Consider the following 26,403-nt stretch of genomic DNA (forward strand, 5'->3'; position numbering starts at 1 on the left):
TATGATAAAAATAACTTAAATCTAGAGGAGTGTGAATCCCACGTCTCATTTTCTTTGACCCAAATTTGAGGAGTCCTTGTACTCATCTTAAAGTTAATGTATAACATTTTAAAATGTCATACGAAACCATTTAAATGATACTAACACATGCTTCAGTTATTAAATACTAATTAATTGCAGCCCTAAAATAATTGATAAGTGAAATCCGCGTGCTATGAAATATTAACCATAATTATGAATAAAGATCAAGGCTGTGTTCTTTTGGGTGGATATACTTTTACAAGAGATGGGAAGAGATGATTAGGAGGTGAGTGGTGTATTTTTATGGAGGTGATACAAGGTGATAGGAGGAGATGATTAGAGGGATTGACTGAAAATTCAATCTCACCATCTATGGTGAGATTAGAAGGTGACACAACTAGATTTATCAAATTAGCCTTCATTATTTAATTTTTGTTACATGTAACTTAACAGTTAAAATCAATACATGTGGTTTTAGTTTACTTTCTTAATTATATGTTAACGATAATAATAATAAAAAATTATTACTTCTAAAATTATTATTAAAAAGAAAAAAAAATTAATGTAAATAAATTATTTTCCACCTTATATATTAGTTTTATTTTCATACAAAATATATAGTATCATTCATTTTTTATAAACATTTTTTTTATATTTTCAATTATTCAATAAAATTTATAAAATAATTTTAAATTATTTATATATAATTTTATATTACCTATAATATAGGGACATTTTGGTAATCTAACTTTTTTTTCTATTAAAGGTTTTTTTTAATATATCTCATCAGTCAATTCAGTCACAAACTTTCACAAACTCCCCTCTTTAATCTACTTTAAAACTAAGAAAACAAACTACTAGGGATATTACCGTAACACCCCTATCTAATTATCTGACACGTGTCCAATAAATAGGTTTTTTCGTCATTTTGGTACCTGGTAGGAATGGTTGAAACAGCTGAAGACGTTATTACATTTTTGTCCCTGTTTTCTGCTCCGTAGTTAATTTGCGTTTGGGTATTTCGTAATTTCTCAAACTTTCAAATGCATCTGACCGAGACTTTTGAAATGCTTTTTGAAATAGCGCGAATATTGTACATGATTTGATTGGATTTCTTTTCGAAGTCAGAAAATTGGTGAGGATTCTTACTGAAGACTCAGGCGGATTAAAATTTTTGAAATGGCTTTCTGCAATTTCAGATTAAACCAGAAACGTTACCTCCTTCCTCTCCCACTGAACTTCCTTAAACCCTAGCAAACCATTTTCTGATTCGGGAAACCAAAACACCTTTTGCTTTCGTATGTCAGTTCTTCTCTTTCCTTTTCCATGCTTTATCAAATTTCTTTGCTTTCTATTAATTCTTCAAATCCTCACAAATGTCTGTCAAAATTTATTTGCTTTTTATGATTCCATCTTTGTTTCAAGTTATATTATTTATTTTGTTGTATCAGTTCTCATCAGGCATGGGATGTGGTGGCTACCATGGAAGTTGCATCAGCAAGTTTCCATTTCTGTCTTTTGGGTTCCAAAGTTTTCATTTTTCGTTATTTTTACTATCATTTCGCCTTTGTCGAACTTATCGTTTGGTTTGATGAACGTTTCACAACTTTTTTTATTTGTTTTTGCAGTATTTTCTCCTTTCCCACTCACTTCGTCTTCACCCCAGTGCCGTTTCTTTTGGATTATTCATGGTTATGGTTGACGAGTTGGGTAAGTTTCGTGGTTTTTGAAGAGAAGATGGAAGGTTTTTGAAGATCAAGATGAAGTTCTCATGCAAAAAGACGAAAAAGGTTTAACTTTTATTATTTCTCCATTTTTTTTAGTTTTATTTTAATATTTTTGTTCTCTGAGCCAATCTGTTTCGATGTTTACTGGGTCATGTGACAAATGATAACGTGTTTCAGGCTCTTTTAATTTTGTGGCAGCAAAGACAAAGGAGTTCTTCCCCACTACATCTCAATCCATACAGCTGGTCAAAGGTATGCTTTATAAACAATATGGAATTTTGATTGGATGAAAATAATGATGATTTATTGTGTTAGTTATGTTTTCAGTGTTTGTAATTCATAATCACTCAGTAGTTATGTTTTCTCCTTATCAATTTGTATGTTGTTTTTTATTATAGGTTTCAATATTATATATTTGGTGTCATCCGAGTGTGCGGTGGATGAGGCAATAAGGCTTGTGGCATGGATTAGAATTGTAAGCTCAATACATATTTTGTTTTCTTGGATCATGTAAGTGATTTTAGTTTTTTAGGATGTGAAACATTCCATTGAAAATATGATGTGGAACGATGATTGTTGTCATATTATTTGGTTCCACTATGTGAAAAGGAGGTTGAAAATGCTTGTATGTGTGATCACTACAATGAATATATATATATATATATATATATATATATATATATATATATATATATATATATATAGATCCAAATAAACAAGGTCTAAATTGATATTCTATCTAAATTTATTTGTGGCGATACAAAATTCTAAGTTTTGCTTAACTGTCTTGGCAGGTGGAATCAAATTCATGATCATGGTACAAGTCATTTATGTGTAATAGATCTTGAGAGAAATGACATTTCCATGACTACTACTGTGAATGCATATTTTGGTTCAAAAATCCTTTCACCAAGTACTGAATAATGAGATGGATGATTTTTCCATGCCTAGAAATGTTTCCAAGGATGTTCCACTGCTAGCTCCTGCCAATTTCATTGTGTCAGGAAAGCGGCCACTATCATCCATGACACCAACTATTGCCCTCAAGGTATCAAATCCTTGACTCTTAAATTTGGCTTTTTCCACATTATCATCTATGTGGTTTTGAAATGTTTCATTATTATTAGTTAAGGTACTCATTGTTCTCTTGCAATGATTTCTTACTATCTCCATGCAGAATGGGAAGCTAAATGTTGCAGTAGGTGCAAGTGGAGGTGCTTTCATTATTGGTGGAACTTCAGAGGTTCTTTTAAATCACATCGGGAAAGGACTAGATCCTTTTTCTTCTGTAACGGCTCCAAGGGTCTATCATCAGGTATCTTAAACTTTTAAATTCTTTTCCCTGACTCTAATTGATAAGCTTTGGTTTGCACAAACTGATATAAACTACTTTTGTATAAAACAACAGTAGAATAAATGTTGATATAGAAAGTTGAAAAAAATATGATTATTGTTGATACTATTGCTATGGACCATTTCATGATTGTAGAATAAATGTTGATATACAAAGTTGAATTCGCAAGAATCATTTATAAACTAAATGAGGGTTTATCTTATAAACTCTCTTTATGTTTTCCCCCTGGACTACCCTTTTAAGCCTCACAAGTGAAGTTTGAGACAATGTGTTTTCATCCAAACGTTAACCAGTTTGGCAATATTTGTTTGGGCATCCTTCATGTATTCATTCTTTGTGTTTAATTGGGTTTTGCTCTACCATTAATATGAATTGCCAAGTATATTTATAAATGAAATCTTGATTTTCATTGCATCAATTTGCACCAAGTGTTCCATCCATCACACATTATGTTTGGGCTAATAATTGTCCTACTTGTGTGTTTCTACAGGACAAGTGGTCTTCAGCTTATGATTATAGCATTATTCTTCTGTCTATTCAAAGTTTATTGGAAGGTTTGATCTTGATATTAATATCTTTTTAGCTTTGCATTCAACTTTTCATGCTTGTCTCAGCAATTTACTTTCTAATGACAAAGCCTAACTTGGAGAGTCCTCTGAACCACTATGCTGCAACACTGTGGAATGATAAGGAAGGTTTGGAAAACTATTTTTGAGCTATCAACGTTGTATCTGTTATAAACTTGTAATGATTTACCCAACCTACGTTTATTGTTTCGCTCCCCAGTTTTTTTCATTTGATTTGCTTTTGATGTAGACAAACGTTGTTGGATTTTTCTTAACTTAAGTTCTGGATATTTTGTATATTTTAATTGGGACTGTGAATGGAATATACCTTGCAGATTACCAGAGAATGGTTAACAAACAGTATTTTCCCAGAGAAGCTCTTGAAAGTTGATTGATACAATTCCAGAGCAAGATCAATTAGTTTCCACGTCATTGTTTCAAATGTTTGTCTCAAGAAACAGTTTGTTGTTTATGGATGTCATTTTTTTTTTCATTTGCTTTCATACTGTAACCTAAAACTACAAGAGTTCTAAGTGGTCTGAAATACTTTTAATAACATTTTATATAGTAGTAGTAAAAGTTGTCATTACAAAAAAGTTATATGATCGAATTGACTTCTTTGTAATATTTTTTTTTTCTCGGATGTACAATTCTTACAACTTAATATAGATATTACACGTAATATCTACTTTATGATTAAACATTTTTACGTAATCATGATTAAACATTATTATTGAATATATTAATTATTGATTATAACTTATAATTGATTTATACGATTTATTTCTATTCTTTTATTAATTAATCAATCAATTCTATTAATTATTTTTTATTTTTTAATTATGAGTGATTTTTTCTTTTATTGTATATGTTTTGAAATCTTTTAAATTTGTATATAACATAATGTAACAAGATTTTATCATTTATACTAATACTAAATTTATATACTAATACTAAATTTAGTAATTGATCGTGCTCATATGTAAAACATAGGTTGATTTATACAATCAAATTGATTTATACAATCAATCATGATTATTTTTTAAATATTTTCATTAACGGACTAATTAATTCTATTAATTGTTTTTAATTTTTAATTATGGGTGAATTTTTTTTATTCCATACGTTTTGAAATCTTTTAAATTTATACGTTTATAATTAATAATTGCACAATTAATTTCTAAAAAGTTATTATCAATTAGTTTATTTTATTAATAATTTCAAATTTCTTTGATTGTGAACGAAGTTATAATCGGTAATTAATAATACTATTATAGTTACTATTATTTTTGTTATTATTATTTGAATCAATAAATATATTTTATTTTAAATTATTTCTTTAATTATTATTCGAAAATCTTAATCAATATTTATTAAATATATTTATTACATTTCATTATTTTCATTTACAATGTTAGTTTTAGTATTACTTTATTTTTATAAATACCGTATAGATAAACTATTTTAATCATAGTTATTAGTTGATTATGGAAAAAAATTTCAAGAATCAATTCACGTCGTCTTTCTTAATTTATAATCTATTTATTAATAATTATTATTCATTTTAATACTTTTTCTCAATTATTAATGTTACTTTTACTATTATTTTTTGTTAATATAAATATAATCAATTGTTATATTTTATTTTAATTTATTTCTTTATTTGTCAATTTATTAATGTTATAATTTCACCCTCAATGAAGATTGAATTTATATTTATTGAAAATTAATAAATTTATTACACTTTATTATTTTCATATTTAGAATGTTAGTAGAAAAAAAAAACTATTTTCAATTATTGGACTTGGTTGAGTGCACAATTACATGATTAACCTTAAATTTGATTCAACAGGTGCTAAATAAATATACCATTAAGTCCATGTTTTATTTCTATTATAATTGTGTGACATTAAACACAGTAAAACTTTATCTTTAAAATCTTTGTAACAAATATTTATCCATTACATTTATTTAAAGAAATTAATATTCAAATATTATTAATATTTTTTAATTAATTTGTCACTAAATAATAAATACCCATAATTAATGTTTTAGGTTTTTTATCATCAAACTCTCTTTTAAAATATTATTTTATAACTATATATAATTATAAACTTAAATATAAATTAAAAAGAAAAAACAAAAGAAACATCTACTCCCCATTCCCCATGCGCATCTAACTTTTTTTTTTAAATTTCATTTGGCTAATTGTTTTTAATTATTGTTATAAACTCAATTTAAACCTTTTGTTGTATTTATTTTGTATCTGATATGTAATGCATAATATCCCTACATTTTATTTTAATAATGACCGTGAATATGTATTTCATTTTAATATAATATATAATATATAAATAAATTTTTAATTATAAATTTTAATCATACAATGTTATTTTACTATAAATGATTAGTAATATATTAATATTATTAGTGTTAAAGTGATTAGTATTTAATGAATATTTAACAATATTAATGTTATTCTACTATTATTGTTGTTATTATTATTATTTTGTACGAGATATATAATTCTAGACTATTCTATTATTATTATTATTATTATTATTATTATTATTATTATTATTAGTATTAATAATAATACATTATATATATATATATATATATATATATATATATGAATATATATATATATATATATATAAATATATATATATATATATATATATAAATATATATATATATATATATAAATATATATATTATATATAAATATATATATTATATATATATATATTCATTTATATATATATATATATATATATATATATATTATTTTTTATTGTAATAATTTATATTTAGCTTCACATTTTTTATAATTTCATATCACCAATTCACTTTAAATATTAGTCTAAGTTTATGTTTTTTTAACAAATTTTAAGATCAATTTTATTTTTATATTTATTTTATACCGGATATATAATGCAAAATGTACCTACATTTTATGCATTTCATATGTTGTTATTACATCTCACACAATATTAAACTTATTTAATTTAGAAAACAAATATATACTAAGCAACTATAATATTATTATTTATAAAGCATTAATTGTTCCATCTATAGTTTTTGTTCTTAATAATAATAAATTCTAAAACTTATATTTTAGTTCGCTAAAAATATAAATAATTATTAAATTTATTGTATTATAACCTCTCTTTTATTTATATTTTAATTAGTTATGACCATTTGCACAGGCTTTAGATACAAAGGAGTTAACTTTAATTTATCTAATCTAATCATAAAATATTATATAGATCATATAAATACTTTTAAAAATAATTTTATAAGTTAAGACATATAATTAAATTACAAATTATATACATGTAAGTGTGCGCACAACTAACATTAATTCTTTGATTATATATTAGTAAAAAAAAATCGTATTATTTATAATTATATTAATTTTCTTAATATAATTTTAAAAAATAATAATAACCCTAAACACATGCGTATGTTTCAATACCAGCCACTACTTTTTATTATTAGTTGTATTACATTAGTATTATTATTAAAAAAAATTATTATTATTCTGAAATAAATATTATTTATTACTAAGAATACCAATGATTAGTTATTTAATTATTTTTATACGGATATTCTTTTTCACAGAATCCATAATATTATTATTATTTAAATTATTTGAATTATTATTATTAGTAATTTTAATATCAGTGTTAATATTAGTATTACTAAATATTCAGTATTATTATTACTTTTATTATTAATATTAATGTTATTAATAATAATACTATTATTTTGTATTAGTATTATAATTATTATTATTATCATTATCATTATTGTGATTGTTATTCTTCTCATTATTATTTTGTTCGGAATTTTTAAAATATCTTATGTTTATATTTTATATTGAAAAGTGTAAACTCCACTTCAACCTTTTATATGGTTTAATTACACATCATTAATCAATTTTATAATTTAAAGCAAATAAATGTATATTTAAATATTATCAAATTATTTATTTAGATACTATATATAATTATACATCATTATAACACTTAAATATAATTTTTCTATTTAAATATAACAATAATTATATAAATATTGAATTAACGGTCATCTTCCGATCCAATGCATTTTTATATTATATACAAACAAACTTATTTTCCCAGGATGAAAACAAGGTAACGAATTTTGGAATTATTTAGTGCACAATCTTCTTGATACCGTCATGGAGTTGTCTTTTCCTTTCTCACCTAGGGTTGAACTTTTTATTTGAACACAAACAAATCCACCAAACAGTTTTTTTCCCTCTTAAAACATCATTTTCCATCTATCACTTTCAATGTTTGTAATTTTGTATTCCAATATATTAAAAAAAAACAATTCCTCACTTTTGCAACTATATTTAAACTTTTAATTAATATATCCCTCCAAAGATTATAATAACCAATAACCATGTGACATTTTAATACATAAATATCACAATAATAATAATAACCATAATATTATTTGTAACCAATTTATTGATTAGTAAGCAATTAAAAAACATAATATTTTATTATTCCATCTAACAAAATATCTATGATTATTTGTAAGGAATTTTAGAGTAATCTATTAAAAATATAATATATTTTTATTCCAAGTAATTAACAAAATATCTAAAGTGATTTATAATCAATTTTAAATTACTTCATTAAAAATTATATCGATAAAGATTAAAGTAACATTTATCCATCCTAATTCTAATAATATATAACTCTAATATTCATTATTATTATTTGTGTAAACAATAATATTCTATAATAAACAATAATATTGTATAATAATATATATAAAATAATTATTTAAGGTAAATATAACTAATTTTCTTTTATTTTACAAACACAAAATTAAAAAAAAAAAAAAAAACACAGCACCCGTGCGTACGCACGGGTATAGCACTAGTTCACTCTAAAATTACTTCTAAAAAAACAACACCACCTTATCCTCTCATCGTCCACCTTATCCTCTAATCCTCGATCTCTTCCTCTCCCTCTGGTCCACAGCCTAAAAAGAAAGTATTTGTAGAAGTAGTACAGAACAATCTTTTCACACACCAAAGATGAGTTTTGCGAATCTTGGAAGATGGGCTCGTCTGAGGTCTAAGACGAACACACGTTCACTTCTCAGTCCCCTAGACACTGTGAGAAGAGAAGAAACTGGATTCGATTTCAAAGCTTACATGCAGCACAAGGTTAACACAGTGAACCGAGCCTTGGACGCTGCCATTGAACTGAAGGAGCCCAAGAAGATCCACGAAGCCATGCGCTACACGCTCCTCGCCGGCGGCAAGAGGATCCGCCCGGTGCTATGTATCGCCGCCTGCGAGCTCGTCGGCGGAATAGATAACGCCGCCGTCCCCGCCGCATGCGAAATTGAATGATTTTAAAAAATTGGGTACTAAATTGAACCAAAAATTTAAATTGGGGTACTAAATTGAAAACAACTATTACACTGCCACGTGTCATGCTTGTAAGCTGCCACGTGGCATGATGATAAACTGACACGTGGCAGTTTTTAAAATTTTTTGAAAAAAAAAATTAATTTTTTGAAAAAAAATTAAAAAAAAATAAAAATTTCATGGCTTGACACGTGTCCTGTACGGACACGGTGTTAACTCCAACTTAACGGAGATGACCAAATTGAACCTCTTTAGAAAATTGGGGTACCAAATTGAACATTCCTAAAGTTCGGGTACCACATTGAACTTTCCGAAAAAGTTTGGGTACCAAATATGTATTTATACCTAAATAAAATTTATTTAAACAATTATAATGACAAAATCACAATATGATAATGAGTTAAAATAAGTAAAATATAATTCTATAAAATATATCAAAATAGTATTTTACATTATAAAAATAAAAAACAAATAACAATATTAAAAAATTATCAAATGTGTATCTTATAAATAAATTCATAGACCATTGAATGAAATCACACAAAGGAAAACAAATATATAATTAAGGACGTGATAAAATGAAAAAATATTTTAGAGATCTAAAAAAACTTTTCAAATATCAACATGGTGAGAGATAACAAAAATTATTTTAGTGAAACAAAATAGTTCTTCAAATAAAAAATAATAATAATAGACTAAAAAGATAACTTTTTTTATATTACATAATAAATTAAAGGTTTATGCAATTGAACACTTTGATTTGAGAATGTTAAATATTTTCACGTAAAAAGAAAATATTAAAATAAATAGAATATTCAAATGTGAGACTTATATTCAATGACAAACAAAGTAGTTATATAATTAGCATAATTAAGAGAGAAAAAAAGACAACTAAGAAAATTAACCCATCAAAGTATAGAACAAGTACACATCTCTTTGTTTAACACTCATTCAAATTGTATGTATCAACCAAAATTTCAATATTAACCAACGATTATATCAACAACAATCCAATACATAAATACACGTCTTGATTGAAACCCACAAAAAAAATCACATTTTCAATTTGGTATAATTATTGATTTAATTTTCTAATTTTTTGGTTTGGTTCATTTTGGTCTTCTTATTTTGTTTTTTGGGTTCAATTTAGTTCTCCAATCATTTAAAAATATTCAATTTAGTCATTTCCATTGCCACATGTCAGTTGCATTTTAATTTTTGTTAATGTTTTTTTTTTAAATATATAAACTGTCACTTGGTAATGATATTGGTTGTTTTCAATTTAGTCCTCTATTTACATTTTTGATTCAATTTAATCTCCTGTTTTCTAAAATAATATAATTTTGTTCTCTTCAATTTGAGAACAAATTAGAATAAGCTTAATTACAACTTATATATACATGTTAAAATAATTTTCTTACAATTTATACATCAAATTACTCCACCTAAATATTCAAATTATTTTAGTTTTTACAATTTTAAAGATTTCAAATGTAACAAATTATAAGGGTAAAAATGAAAAAAAATAAAATAAATTGAGTATTTAGGTTGAGTGATTTAATGTATAAATTCCAAAAAAATATTTTAACATGTATAGATAAATTGTAATTAACCTTAATTACTAATTTGTTTTCAAATATGATAGGAATAATTTGGATCTTTTTGAGAAATAAAGGGACTAAATTCAATTAAAATTTAAATAGAAGATTAAATTGAAAACAATCATTATTACTATCATGTAACACAACTCTAACTTGACACATGACATTTTATATATTTAAAAAAATTTAAAATTTCACGAATTTATATATGACATGCAGGATAAAGTACATTAAATAGTTCGTTTTAGGAATTGGCGACTTACCCATTCAATGACTTTAGCATCGGACGTTCCCAACATGGATAGTGTACTTTCGGGTCGGGTGAATTCAAAATATAGACGTCTATTGGCATTCCAACCTTTCTTCTCCTTTCAGGGCCTAGGATACACTGTTAACATCAACCCAACATAAATGATTAAACAAAACTTTTTTAAACAATTGTAGGACTAAATTGAAATAAAAAATAATAAGGTAAATATGAAGTTTTACTTCAAATTTAAGCTGTTCAATTAAAAAAGAGAGTCAAATAAGCTAAAAAAAATGTAACTGTACTTTTTTATATCAAATTTCAATAACATGATTGACATTTTTTTTTATTAGTGAGTTAATTTATCATACACATATATAATTGTAAAACGAATTAGGATAATCTTCTTAAAACTCTAGACAGATCTTGACCAAGAGTTTTGGAGGAGTCAGAATAATATAATTATTTGATTATTTTATTGGATCATTAGTATGACGCTTTAAAGAATGACTCTTCTATAAAACAATTGGATGATTTGATCGGATCATTAGTATAATGCTTTAAAAGATGCGAAGAAGTATAATTTATCTTGTTTTCATCTTCACGTATAGTTTATCTTTTATCACTTTTACAAAATGAATATTTTTTTTTTCATCGATATACTTTCTTTTTAAATATATTAAAAAAAATATCATAATCTAATAAAAGATTGAGATACATAATTATTAGAAGAAAAATATATTATAATCAAGTCACAATTAAAACTCGGTTATAAAAAAAAACACATAATACATTATTATTTTTCTTTTATAATCAAATAAAATGAGTATATAAAATGCTCATGAGATAAAAAATATTTTTAATAACTATTAAACTAATATTTCATCATCAAGTGAGAGAATAGAGAGTTACATTTTTTTATTTGAGAAATGAATAAAACAAATGAGAAATGAAAACAAAAATAATGAGTATGTGTTTAACTTCATTTTTTTTTTCAAAAGAAAAAAACATATCAGAGTGAGACATTACATGTTGGTTTAATTACAATGACAGAAGAAAATAAAAAATATTTTAATAAATATTTGGTTTAATTACTTATTTGGTTCCTGTTTTTAAAAATGTCAAGTTGGTGCTCCAATGTTTTAATCTCAATTTAATTTTAATTTCTTAGTCGCAATTCGATATTTTTAGATGAAAATAGAAATCAAAAGAATAATGAAAGGTAAATATTTTTATTTTTTCTTATATTTGATTTTATGTTTTATTATTTATTAACATTACATGTTGTATTTTATAAAAGAAATAAAAAGACAATTTAATTTTAATCAATTTCTAAAATATACTATTTATAATTTTAAAATTTTTAAAATTCTTAAAATTTTTAAATATTTATATAATTTTGAAAAAGATAAAAAATATTTGGAGGGCAAGGGCTCTCCGCACTTCCATGATGCTCCACCACTGCTTTGAACATGTCTACAAAAAAAAAACTAAATAACAATTAATGATCTATACTCCAAAAGAAATAAAATGTGTTTTAGGGATAACAACTTACATAAATTAATATGCACAAATGATTTGGGCTAACATGTTATATATATATATATATATATATATATATATATATATATATATATATATATATAAATTCACCCTTCTTATTTGTGTTAAATTAAATATTTAGTTTTATTTCTTTATAATTATTATCCTTTTCAAAAATTATTTTTTTAGTTTCAATTTGGTATAAATTTTAAAGTTAATTTCAAAATTTTAGAAATATTTCATAAAAATATCAACATAAGATTTATACAAAAAATAAATTTTGTTTCAATTTAAAAAGGGACAATATTACTTCATTTTTTACAAAAAAATTGGACTAAATTGAATTTAAAAAACAAAATATAATGACCAAATTGAGATTATGTTCACATTATATGATTATATGCTATTGTCATATCACATTGATTGTGCCACGTGACACACCTGTGAAGTGACACATTACAAAAAATTGTTTAAAAAAAATAGAAAAAAACAAAAATTCACATGTGACATTAACTTTAATACCATTTATACACTACTAACCAAACAAGACTAAATCAAATTACTTTTAAAAATGTTCAGACCAAATTAAATCATTTTAAAAAAATCATGACGAAATTGAGAAAACAAAATTGAAAAAACCGATTCAACACTTTTTGAGAAAAACAAGTAAAAAAAATAATTAAACCTAATAATAGATATTTAAAGACATGTCACAACAAAATAAATTAATAGTTTCAAATAACTAACAATCCCACATTTTAAAGACTTGTTAGTAAATTAAATATAGATTAACAAGTAAACTTCCTAATATCTTATTTTCTTATATTATATAATAATAGATATTTAGAGATATGGTCAATAAAATAAATGAAAGAATAAATTAATAATTCCAGATCACTAAAAACCTAATATTTTGGACATTTATTAATAAAATAAACATGAATAAAAAAACTAAATTTATAATATTAATAGATATATTATAATAGATATAATAAATATAATAGATAATATAATATTAAACAATGACAATTTACAATTTTAGTTATCACTGAAAAAAAATAATGTTTTTAATTATTTTATTTAAGCAAAGAATCTTCATTTTTCTTAACTTCACATCCCTTTTAATTTAACGTTTTCAATATTTTTAGTGGTCGTTGAAATTTTAAGACTTTTTATAAAAGAAAACTGTATTAAAAATATAAATTACTCACCGTAAACCTAATATATATATATTATCAAAGGACAAAAAACAGTCTCAAACCTAGTTGCAAGAAATACTAACTCATTCTTTAAGATATGGATTGAATTGGATTAGATATAATTTTTATTTAGCAATTATTTGATTCCAACCGGATATTTTCATGTTTAAACAAGATAACTATAAACAAATCTTAAGAAGTCAGTTGTAGTTCTAACCCACACCCGCCCACAGTTTTATATTTTCTTCACAAAAACAAGACAATCTTGTTTGGTCCGCTTTTGCTTTTCTGCCTCTCACAGAGCATCCATATCTCTTCTCTCTGAATCCCCTTTATCCGATCCCGACACAATTACAATCTCCCTTCCTTCTTCTTCCTCATAATTTCTCCTGCTGCCAATAACACCTACAACCTTATCATTTTACCAACGAATCACTCTTTTCGTGGACCCTTATGATTTTTTTGACAAAAACATCGGTCTTTCAGATCTGACTTCTCTCTACCAATAATCCACATTGCACAATATCTTCTTCTCCTTTTCGTGTATCACTGTCACCATACGACACCCTTTTGCCTGGCCGGGTTTGATTCATCTCAAGTTTGTTTTTTGTTTCAACTGGGCTGGGAAAACAATGGTGACGGTGAATCTGGGAATGCTTCATTATGTGTTGGACCACATTTATGGAGCATTCATGCACCGAACTAAGATGAGCACCCCGTTCTTCTCGCGAGGGTGGGGTGGCACGAAACTTGAGATGCTGGAGAGGATGCTAAACCAGTTGTTCCCGGAAGTGGCGGGGCAGAATTGGCCTCCGAGGTTGATTGAACCGGTTTGGAGAACCATTTGGGAGACGAAGAATGCGAGTTTGAGAGAAGGGGTTTTCAGAACCCCTTGTGATGACCAACTGCTAGGTGCATTGCCTCCCGAGTCCCACACTGCAAGGGTTGCATTCCTCATGCCCAAGTCTGTCTCTCCCAACAGAATGGCCTGTGTTGTTCATCTTGCAGGTAAAAACAACGTTGCTGGTTTGGTTGGAAAACAGTTATGTAATTGTTAAATTATGATAATATGATGGGATAAAAAAAAGTGTTTTTGCCTGGTTGACCTTATATATACTAATGCAACCATTATTTTAATAGCAACTTGCACTTCTGCCATGTGATTTCTTGAGATTACATACAATGTCTCTATTTTGTGTTAACCTTTGCACGAAGGGTACACACACTATCATGTTTTTCAAGCAATTAAAAGGGTTCATTTTTATGGATAAAAAGTGTTAGTGTAATATTTTTCATATAATTAAGGGGTATATGTAGGAGTAAAAAACTGATGTATTGAGAGAAATTTGACCAAATATCTGTCGGTGCAGTTTACTGTTATTACAAAGTGTTTAGAATGAAACTGTATGTATAGTTGTTTTGTAATAGTAGTGATGATCTTTAGTCGTCTGATTTGATTCCCTATAGTCAAATTAAGCTGTGCTTTTGAACATTTTATTTGTATGCCTCCCTAACTCAACCTACTTTTAAGGGCAGGAGGAATAAATATTTATGGATGGTTCGATGATAACAAACCGATAACATGTTTCATTAGGATAAACTCTAGAAACTCTAGAAAATGAACCGAGTCACACAAATCCTGGCATGTAAAGTGAAGTCCAAACCCACAATTTGATTATATCTATAGTCGTTGTGAGATCTTTAACATCTTTCGTCCCTATCATATCCTTGCAAAGACCTTGCATTAAGACTTCCTTTAGGACCTCGTTTGAGGTCAGCACTTAACATAGTATGTTGAAAGTTATTGTGTATTATTTGTCTGTTTACAGGCAACGGAATGATCTGATTTTTTTTTGGTTTGACCAGAATTGGAATGGAACCTCGTTCTGTGAACAATACATTTGATGGATTGGATCATCCATTAAAGTAGGGAAAAAGGATTATGGTGTTTGGAATTTTACTTCTCACAAGAGTTACATAGTAGAATGGCATACTAAACTATTTTCTGTTAGTTTTACTATTTGATCTTTGATTCCTTTCATGAATTATTTGCATTGAAGGTTATAAGAGTTTGATTGGTCTTACTTTTTAGATTAAAAGTTTGATAAGTTCATTATGTTAGAAGAACTTCTTCCACTGAAACCCAGAATAATAAATTCTCTCTGCCAAGTCTTTGAGATCTTTCCATTTTCTTTAAAACTATAAGATATTCACCCATCCCCATTGTGTGCAGGAACCGGAGACCATACATTTGAGAGAAGATTGCGTCTTGGTGGACCACTGATGAAGGAAAACATTGCAACCATGGTACTTGAGAGGTCAACATCACTTTTCATGATCTTGTTCTGAAAGCAAAAGGACCATCATTTTTTTGTTCTTTTTATAGCATACGTTTGATATATGCTCTGCATTTGTGTTTGTGCAACTGCAGTCCATTTTATGGTCAAAGACGGCCTGTGCTGCAGCGTGGTGCAAAACTTTTGTGTGTCAGTGACTTGCTTTTATTAGGAAGAGCAACCATTGAAGAGGCACGCAGTCTCTTACACTGGTTGGACTGTGAGGCAGGTTTTGGCAAGATGGGTATTTGTGGACTTAGCATGGGTAAGGCTTGTTTGAACCTGTGCAGAAATCGAGTTCAAATTCTTTACTAGATTTTTTTGTACCGTCCTCTGTTAGACATTAAAAAATACTGTTATTAGTACTTTAAAATCTTTTTAATACATTTTAAAACATTAAAATCAGTGTCCACTATTGTATTTTGAAGGTCCAATAAAATAACAGCACATAGAAACCCTGTAAAGAATCTAAATTCGTAGAAATCAAACGAGTTTTAACTTTTCAAATTGCTTGGTTTGTCCTTTGATATGACTCTTCCAATCTTTGAATGTACTCCAGGAGGAGTACATGCTGCCATGGTTGGATCACTTCACCCTACACCTGTTGCAACACTCCCTTTTCTGTCTCCACATTCTGCTGTTGTGGCATTCTGTGAGGGGATTTTAAAGCATGGTACTGCCTGGGAAGCACTGAGGGAGGATCTTGCAACTCAGAAGGTTGCAATGACTCTCGAGGATGTTAGAGAACGAATGAGAAATGTTCTCTCTCTCACAGATGTCACGCGTTTTCCAGTTCCCAAAAGTCCCAATGCTGTAATTTTTGTTGCTGCCACTGTAAGTCCCAGATTTCATCATCACCTTATGCCATGTGATTTAGTGAAAATTGGAAGAAATTTACTTCTAACAATCATTCATTTAAATTTCTTTTCCATTTGTATGGCCGTCTAGTTCCCTTTCAAGATGTATGTCGTTAAATGTGCATGAACTATTAGATAAATAAGGTTCCTTTACATGGACATTCTACTGTCTGAAAACACACCCACTTTCTGCTATCTTATTTCTTTCTGTTCCTGAATGTGGCTGTTATTGAGACGACAAAAGTATATAAATCCTCTGAATGGACTCTATGGTGTCTACAAAGTCTTTTTTTATTGAGATGTCTGCATTTGACACTTCTGTTCTTAATCATTGTGAACATTGTTTTGCAGGATGATGGATACATCCCCAAGCACTCAGTTCTGGAACTTCAGAAAGCTTGGCCAGGTTCTGAGGTGAGATGGGTCACAGGTGGGCATGTCTCATCCTTCATTCTCCACAACGATGAGTTTCGAAGAGCCATCAAAGATGGTCTCGATAGATTACCATGGAAAGAGTCTCAGTTGTGACAGGATCGTTGCACAAGAAGAAATTGCCTTTTACATTGTTTATCGATACATTGATCCTCTCTTTTGGTTTTCACCTGAACTAATAACATGCATAATTGACCTCAGATCTCCGTCCCCAAATGAAGAGGGAAGGAGTTGTTGTAAATAATCATCAAGAAAAAAATGTACATTGTAACATTGAAGTTAAAATGATGGGGAGAGAATTCTGTGAAAAAACTGATACAATTGTTGGATAGGATTTAACTGTTCTGATCTCTGTTAAAAGTTTTCACTTGTGATCCATTTTCATTGGCTTGTTTGTGTTTTGGGTGCAATGTTAGAAGAGAATAAACAAGGTGATAAAAAATGAGCCAGCATGATGGGATTTTCCCATCCATGAGAAGAAGAAAACATGGATTTTCTAAGACTTCTGAGTGAGTTCTGAATAACACCTTCTGATATCCATTCATTCTGCTTGTGTAATTAGATAACGGTCCATTATTTTACTTTTCAAAAATAGTTATTAAATTTAATGAAAATAAATTAGAACATATGTGAACATAACTTTCTTCTACAAATAGTTAACTTTCTAAAATATGATTTTGATCTTTGTTTCTTTTCTTTGTCTGTGTAACACCCCATTTAATTAATAATCCTAAGTAAAGGAAGTGTCACATAGAATAATATAGTAAGCACGGTCCTGGAGTATAAACGTTATTCCTATAGTTGTTCCAAAGGAAACAGGAAGAAACTAAGGCACACAACGATGCTAATGACAAAAGTAGTAAAGGATCAACAATAATTCAAAATAAAGCCCAGTGACAAGACAATACATGGGTCGTAGCCCTAAAAGAAAAGTCCTAATAAATGGAATCTAGGCAGGCTAAGCAGTGGAGTCATTATTTCCCTGTTGACCATGAGTATTTTTTGCATCTGCTCACATCAATAAATTGATGATCTTCGCAAAAGAGAAAATCACACAAACAGAACATACAATAAACAAAAGGGTAAGCTAGAGCAGAATAATGGTTTATCATATAGTTACTTACAATTTTATAGTTCAAGAAGCATATGTCAACCAATTATGTTATGACTTGCACTCAATACACTAAGACTTAGACACACGACTTATTTGGATACATATAATTAGTAAGATTCAGCGGATGCTTGCACTTGTGGTGGCCTTTCCTGCTCTACCGAGCTAATTGTTACAATGTTTCTTTCCCCACACACACAAGGTTAGCCCTTAAAGTGTTTCAGGCCTCCTGCTACTCCCACCACTCGAGTCAGTACACTTTATGTGAGACCAACTGACTCTTTAGAGTGTCAAGATGCAATCTTTACCTTGAATCCTTAGTAAATTATATAAATGAGGCACCCCATGAACTCTTACTAATAGGGATCATGGAATTACGTCCCGACCAACTGAGTCACCACCATGAGGTCTCACCTAGAAGCTCATGGAATTATGCTCTAACCAATGAGACACCACCACAAAACTATCGTGGAAATACGCCCTAACCACATACAAATAATGTTTCACCATCCAGGTATGTACTTGTTATGCTTACAAATCTCATGCCAACATTTATAACCAACCTTCATTCATATTCCATACCAAAACCATACCAAAACTCATCATTTTTAGCCCATGAATCATTCCATACATGCAACATGCCAAAATCATGTTAAACTTATCCATCACAGACCATAAATCATCTCACTCATACAAAATCACCCAATTCATGCTTTAAAAGTATAATCAATCCAAACATATGGCCAACATCCAAGAATAGAGAAACAATAGAACAAGCACACTTCTTGCCCAATCCCTCGCTCAAGCAGAAAGGTCTCTCGCTTAGGCGAGCTCCTTTCGCCTAGGCGAGAGCTCAAAAAGAGGAACATGGAGCTTTAAGTTCTCTCGCTTAGGCGAGACCTCCTCACCTGAGCGAGATGACTTTCGCTCAAGACAGGAGCTCGTCGCCTGAGCGACAACTTGCGTAAGCTCCAGAGACGAACCTCTGATGCTCTCGCTTGGGCGAGACTGGCCCGCCTGGATGAAAATATCAGAGTTCTCCACTGTTCTCGCGCGTACAGTCAAGCATTCACAACCAAACGGAATTTTCAGCATGTTCCAAGCACTCACAACATCAAATAAGCTATCATCACACAAAACCCATACCAGAGCAAGCATAAAATCAAAGTATAAGCAAAACCCTAGCTTCTCATACCTGGAAAATGCTAGCCAAACGACCTTCACACTTAAGTGAATGAGCACGAAAGTTCCCGGAGCAGATTTAAGAGCTGAAAACCATAACACATATGGGGTACGAGATTACTACAAGGAACCCAACAGTACTTACAAAGAATCAAACCAGAGAAGAAGAGTATGAGTTGACGAACCACTTACGTGAGCAGAAACGAGGTCGAGCTAAACTTGAATCTGATTAAACTTCAAACCTAGCATAGCTCTGGGAAGAGAAAAGGAGAGTAGGCAAGTTATTGTTTTGCAAGAAAGGCATAAATGATTTGGACATCCTATGGACCCGTACTTAGACTCAACAGATGAGACTAGGGCATTTAAATTTTTAGGGAAAAAAATAGGGTTTCCCAGTTTGCAATTGTCATCTCTTCATTAAATTAAAGTTATTTTTTTCTTAGTTTTTAAAATTCAGAGTTTTAATCTTATTTGTCCAAATATTGTTATTTTCTTTAGTGTTTTTTTTAACATAATTTCCTTTTTAGAAGTTATATGAATGTAATTTATTCTTATTTTAATATAATAAATACCTATATATAAAAGATATTTTATTTTAGTTTTTCACATCTTTATCTTCAAATTTACTTTTTAATAAATAACTGTTCTTTTAAATTAAAATAATTATTTTATTAAAACTGCAAAAACACAAAGTTAAAATTTAATTTTAATATTTATGTATTAGCTTTTATTTGAATTATTTTTATTTATTATAACAGAATAGGACATTTGAATATAGTATTGAGTGAGCAGCATCTTATATTATAATAAATAATATACTGAGTAGAGTTGAAAAATTGTGCCTCTTTATATAAATAATTGTTAAAATTTTAATTATTAATATTTGTTTTCTTATCTGAAATAATTATTCTCTCGTCCAACATTTTAATTAGCTGCAAATCTAACCCTGACCATTTTGTAATCACTCATAAAACATACCTATTTTTAAAGGATATAATCACCTAACCAAAATGAAACTGAAGATGGGCCAACATTGGGCCCGATTAGATGGGCCGGGTTGACCACCGCTAGGTTTAACACATATTTTGCCCAGGAAACTCATAGCGCTATTTTTAGGTTTTCTGCTCCATCTTCCCTCTCACCTTCACGCAGCGTTCTTCTTCGTAAGCAGTTCATTTTTTTTTGTGGTGTGAACAATGGCGTACGCTGCGATGAAGCCCACCAAGCCAGGCTTGGAGGAATCTCAGGAACAGATTCACAAGATTAGGATCACCCTATCTTCCAAGCACGTCAAAAATCTCGAGAAGGGTATGCGTCAATTCATTCAACTTTTCCTTTTTGTGCTTGTTGCAATCCTTATGCTTATGTTTCAACTTTGATGTTACTGTTAGTTTGTGCGGACTTAGTTCGCGGTGCAAAGGACAAGCGCCTCAGGGTTAAGGGACCAGTTAGGATGCCAACTAAGGTTCTTCACATCACTACAAGGAAATCCCCTTGCGGAGAAGGTATTTTACCTATTTTCGTGCTTTTTATTATTTTTATTCTGTGCTTCACTTGTTCCTTTTATTATGTGATTCTTATATTGTTGCTTTTTCATTTTTAAACTGTAATTTGGGTTGCCTCTGTGTATTTTCATTTTGTTTTCCTGCTATTTGTAATTCTTAATAAGACTGCCCTTTAGCATTTGTCCAGTCATGAAGATTCAATGGAAGTAGTGACTTAATAGTATTGCCTCTGGTAAAAAATGAAGAGCCCCAAATTAACTGGCTTATGCTGAATAAGCTTTTAAATTGTATATAAGTTGTAATACAGTACACGTGTTGTATCAATTATCCCATATGGTGAACGTATTAGTTCTGTAAAGGTGCATCCTTTATGAGATCTTGGACTTGTCAATCCTTCTGGCTTTTGTAATGTTTGAAGGGGGTTAAGAAAAAGATTGGATGATGGAGGGTATTGAAGGGAAAGGGAACAGAAGTCGATGTTTGATTTTGTAATTAAGAGAAATATTGTGCTACAGTATATTATGATCTTAAATCAGAACGGTCTTTAATGAATTGTGATATTACACTATATGATAAATTAACTGTCCTATGCAAATGGCTCGCGGTTTTGTCATGTGTTATCTTATCTTACAATTGATTTTTTGTGATTCATGGTCGTTTTTTTGCAGCCCGAAACTGACTTCTGTTGGGGCTAAAAGCTTTTATGTGGTGCTTTCTTGACTAGAATTTTGTTTGTTTGTGGATTTCATACGGTTTCTGTGTTTTTGAAACAATGATACTGATATGTTGCTTAGCCTGGTCATTTTGATTTTGATGTATGTGTTCAGTGTTTAGACTTTCTGAATGTTGTTTATTGATGAATGAGTGACACTGTCCCTTGTGTTCATGACACTGCTACTTGTTTTAGGTACCAACACATGGGACAGATTTGAACTCCGTGTGCACAAGAGAGTGATTGACCTCTACAGTTCCCCAGATGTTGTTAAGCAGATTACCTCGATCACAATTGAACCTGGTGTGGAGGTTGAGGTGACCATTGCAGACGCCTGATCTTGATCCAAATTTTAATTGTTATGCTTCCTAGTTATTTCACCATTATTATTCTGTATTTTGTAAGTTTTGATTACCTGACTGAGTTGGTTTGTTTTATCTAGTTTTACGGTTGTAGACATTGATGAAATACCAGAGAAATGTCATCTGAAGAAATTCTAGAAACTATTATATAGTTGTTTTGAAATTATTAAAAATCACTTTTTTCTGGACTCAGCTATCATCATTATATCTTGTTACTGCCAGCAATTTTTCAAACCTAATACTAATGGTGAACTAGTTTGAGATATTCTTCAAAGTGAAAACGAAATAAAGGCAAAATGTTAATGGACATTGTATCGAGCGAATTAATTTCAATCAAAGGTTACCGATTTTTCCAAAGGAGAAAAAAATTAGCTTCTGAACTCAGTCGGATTTGTCGTTTAGTTTCGTTTCAATTAGCATTTTTAAAATTTGTTTGGATGAATAAATCAGATTTCCTTTTACTTCTGTTTTCACATTACCTTAACCATTATCTTTATTACTTATTTATCTTCCAGGCATATCTGTATTGTTAAACAATTTTTTTTCTTGAATAAATATTGTGGGGGAATGAGCATTACAATGCAAAGCTTGACATTATCTTTCAATGTCTAAAGAAACATACTTTTTTATTTAATGTTTTCTGGAACAAGTATTTTTATTTGATTTAGAATTAGAAATACAATATCACCATGAACAGAAAAGTCAGTTACAGGTAGGAAGGGGTGATCCACACAAGCACTTGTTATGAAAATACGAATCCACCTCAAACTTCTGAAGTCTTCCTCCCTGTGGAATCTCACCACAAAGTCGATTATAGCTCACGTTGAACCCCTGCAGAAAATCTACTGCGGTCAAACCCACTGGAATCTTTCCGGTGATCTTATTGTGATTCAAATCCAACGATATCAAGCTGCTGGGAAACTCCACTTTGGATAAATCAAACGCCAACAAGTTCCTCGAAACGTCAACCATCTGCGTCGTTTTGTTGCTCCCAAAAAGCATTGAAGCATCGCCTTCCAGTTTGTTCCTCGAAAAGTCGATCCGCTGAGGGTCTATGTTGGCCAGGGAAGCCGGAATGGGCCCCGAAAGTTGGTTGTGGGACAGCACAATGCTTGGGCCAGGCCTCTTGAATGACCCAAAGGAATCCGGGATTGGGCCCGTGAGCCTGTTCCGGTCGAGGCGCAAGGACAACAGGTTGGGCAACCGGGAAAGCGAGCTTGGTATGGGGCCGGAGAGGTTATTAAAGGAAAGGTCGAGAAACTGGAGATTGGTGAGTTGGGCCAGAAAATCAGGCACTGGGCCGGAGATGTTGGTCCAGCTAATATAGAGCTCCTTGAGTTTAGTGAGCTTGGCGATGGTGGGCTGGATTGGGCCGGTGAGTTTAGGAAGCTTGTGGAATTCGAGAGTCTCTAGGTAAGGAAGGTCACCGACGGAGGGTGGTATTTGCCCTGAGAAATTAGTTTCGGGAACAGAGGATAAAATGACGAGGGAGGTGATGCGGTGCGTTTTGGGGTGGCACTCGACGCAGTACCATTGGCAGCAATCGGTGTCTGGGTTCCATGAAGCTAAAAGATAAGGGTTGTTGAAGTCCTTCTTGATTTGCAGCAACACTTTCTTGTCCTGCGGGTTGCACAGTTCAGACAATGCAAGTGGGGAGAACAACAACAGCGTCAGAAACCATAATCTGTACACAGTTACCATTTTGGTTGGTATCGAAAGGTTGTGGAGGAGATGTGGGAGAGCGTTGAGATTTATAGCATGCGGTGGAACAATTTAATAATGTTACTCCTATGATGTCTGGAGTGACGAAAGCCCCCAGATCTTAACACCATCTCATCTTCATCCATTGCTTTTATCATAATCCTTCGCCATATTTGTGCAGACACGGAACCCTATACTCAACTAAACTAACTTAACAAAATAAACTCATCAATTACCATTCTAATGCCAAAAACTTATAATCTTGTTTTCCCATGTGTCATTAAGCTTTTTCTTTTTAATACCGGTATTCATTTTTATTGATTACTATCACGTAATGAAAATTTAATTGTTAACCAAAGAATAAATTTAAATTATGAACACAACTTTAGTGACATGTATGAGTTTAAACCTTCCTAAATATAAATATAGAAGGACTTTACTATAATTATGTTAAAACAATAATCTGAAGAACAAGTTAAAACAAGTAATCATTAACAAAAAGTTAAATCAAAGTAATAATGAATTAAGTATAACCAAATCATGTATTCAACTTCAATCCTTGAAAAAGAATTATACATTCAAAGAAATAATTAACTATAAATAACAGAAACTAAATCAATCAAACAAATCAAGTGTTCTAATTAGAGGAATTCTTACAAATTTTTATAAAAAAATTCACATAATATAAGGAGGAGTTTTATAAAATTAAATTAGATATATAATTTAATTTAAGAAAATATATAGATATTCTAATTTAAGAGTTTCCTAATCCTTGAGAAGCATAATTTTGATGGTAGGCAAGGTAGGGGAGGCAGCAAGCTTAGGAGAAAAGGTAAATTATTATATTATTATTATTACTGGGTTGGTCTATGCCTAATGTGTGGACTAGCTGGATTAGTCAAAAAAGAACAAAGAGTATGAACTTGTTGAGTTGATATGCCAACTTGCATGAATATCAACTATAATTGGGGGGTCTGGCAGCTGTGGCAGCCAGTTGTCTTCATGGAAGACAAAATTTGTCAAAAAGCAATTAATTTTTAAATGCTTATTTTCCTTTTCTAAAATTATATACTTATTATTGCAAACTTCAATTCATATTCTTAAAAACAAAATATAATTACATATTTCATCTAAAAGGGATTACAGTTAAAGTGTTTGGGTCGGTATATATATATATATATATATATATATATAAATAAAATTAGAAGTCTAATAAAAAAACCACATCAAATAGTCAAATCATAAATTAATCAAAACCAACACTTAATATAAACATAAGTCATCAATGTGTTACTAATCACCATTTAGTTACTAATCATAACAATATAATATTTAGTTAATGGGAACAAGTATTATGTGCCTCATTATGTCAATTAAATAAAATATTTGTTAATTTGTTTTTGGGTCGTGCTATTCAGTGCTTTTAGAGTAACGACTTAATATACATTAAATTTTGTAAAAGTTCATAGTTAACTGTGATAATAAATAAAATTTGACCTAACAATCATTAATGTAGTTTTATTATATTTAAAGGACAAAAATATCATTAAATGTTGTACAACTGCATTTAATATTTTATTTGGTGTTCACCCATAAAAATTTATAAAATAATTATATTTTAATATTGTTAAAAATTAAAATGTAATTAAATATAAAAAAAAATTAATATAAAAACCTACAAAAAATAGAGATAAAAATTTTAAAGTTAAAAAGAAATTAAAGTACTAATTTGTGACTTCATTGAATCTCTTTATTCCAACTTGATAACCTTTTACAACATCTCTCTTAATTCAACAAATCCTTGTATTAAAAAACAAACAATATTTCAATATCTAAAATTACTAGTTATAAATACATAAATATAGCAATATAAAAAAATTAATTGCCTAAACTTTTAGTAAAGACTTTAAAAATTTCAAGTTGTTTATTTTGTATCTTAAAAATTTGAAGGAAAATTTTGTTTTTATAAATTTTGTTTTGTGCATTTATATTATTTTAATTAAAGGACTTAAATACTTCAGCTTTCAATGTAAAAATAACAAAACTAATATACATTAATTATTCTTTAACCAGTGCTCTTGGAACACTTATTGGCATTCTCCTTTATTTTTTAATAAAACACTTTCACCTTTGAATTTGATAAGAAGCATATTTATGTGATGTATGCGTGGGTGACTGAAGACGGACATATTTGTGTGTGAAGGATTAATGTATGTGCAGATTGAGTTAAACTCGTGGGTCAATTCTAATCAAAGATGATAAAGTGAATAGTTGTATGTGGGTCAGTTCGGCAAAATAAGGAAGATTGAGTTAAATTGGTCAGCTCATTTTTATCTAGCATGCGTAGTCCGTCAAATTGACTTGTCAAAAAGGATTAACCTAGTTTGATGACTATTCTATTTTTTTTAAATTAATTAAAAAGATTAATTTTTTATATTATATTTTTATAAATATATAAAAATATAATCCTATTGTAATTTAAATAATTAACAATCGGGTTGAATTTTTTAACTTGCCAGCTTGTTCTGG

General features: G+C 29.3%; 3 protein-coding genes and 2 pseudogenes across 3 annotated transcripts; 4 read left to right on the forward strand and 1 right to left on the reverse strand.

Moving 5' to 3' along the window:
• Window positions 1-1,503: 1,503 nt before the first annotated feature.
• On the forward strand, window positions 1,504-3,159 carry LOC114190630 (annotated as a pseudogene).
• An 83-nt stretch (window positions 3,160-3,242) lies between these two features.
• On the forward strand, window positions 3,243-4,059 carry LOC114190640 (annotated as a pseudogene).
• A 9,826-nt stretch (window positions 4,060-13,885) lies between these two features.
• On the forward strand, window positions 13,886-17,679 carry LOC114176331 (protein ABHD18). Its single transcript, XM_028061381.1, has 5 exons — window positions 13,886-14,684; window positions 15,910-15,994; window positions 16,108-16,277; window positions 16,572-16,846; window positions 17,221-17,679. Exons 1-5 carry the CDS (start codon window positions 14,309-14,311, stop codon window positions 17,395-17,397), a joined length of 1,083 nt encoding a protein of 360 aa, XP_027917182.1. The 5' UTR covers window positions 13,886-14,308; the 3' UTR covers window positions 17,398-17,679.
• Window positions 17,680-20,686: 3,007 nt separating this feature from the next.
• LOC114192013 (40S ribosomal protein S20-2) lies at window positions 20,687-22,365 on the forward strand. The gene is made up of 3 exons (XM_028081536.1): window positions 20,687-20,902; window positions 20,986-21,099; window positions 22,007-22,365. Exons 1-3 carry the CDS (start codon window positions 20,791-20,793, stop codon window positions 22,147-22,149), a joined length of 369 nt encoding a protein of 122 aa, XP_027937337.1. The 5' UTR covers window positions 20,687-20,790; the 3' UTR covers window positions 22,150-22,365.
• Window positions 22,366-22,780: 415 nt separating this feature from the next.
• LOC114192010 (polygalacturonase inhibitor-like) lies at window positions 22,781-24,065 on the reverse strand. The gene has a single exon (XM_028081520.1). It carries the CDS (start codon window positions 23,872-23,874, stop codon window positions 22,876-22,878), a length of 999 nt encoding a protein of 332 aa, XP_027937321.1. The 5' UTR covers window positions 23,875-24,065; the 3' UTR covers window positions 22,781-22,875.
• Between the last annotated feature and the right edge of the window lie 2,338 nt (window positions 24,066-26,403).

This window comes from Vigna unguiculata, chromosome 1 (assembly GCF_004118075.2).
Source record: "Vigna unguiculata cultivar IT97K-499-35 chromosome 1, ASM411807v1, whole genome shotgun sequence".
Taxonomy (NCBI): domain Eukaryota; kingdom Viridiplantae; phylum Streptophyta; class Magnoliopsida; order Fabales; family Fabaceae; genus Vigna; species Vigna unguiculata.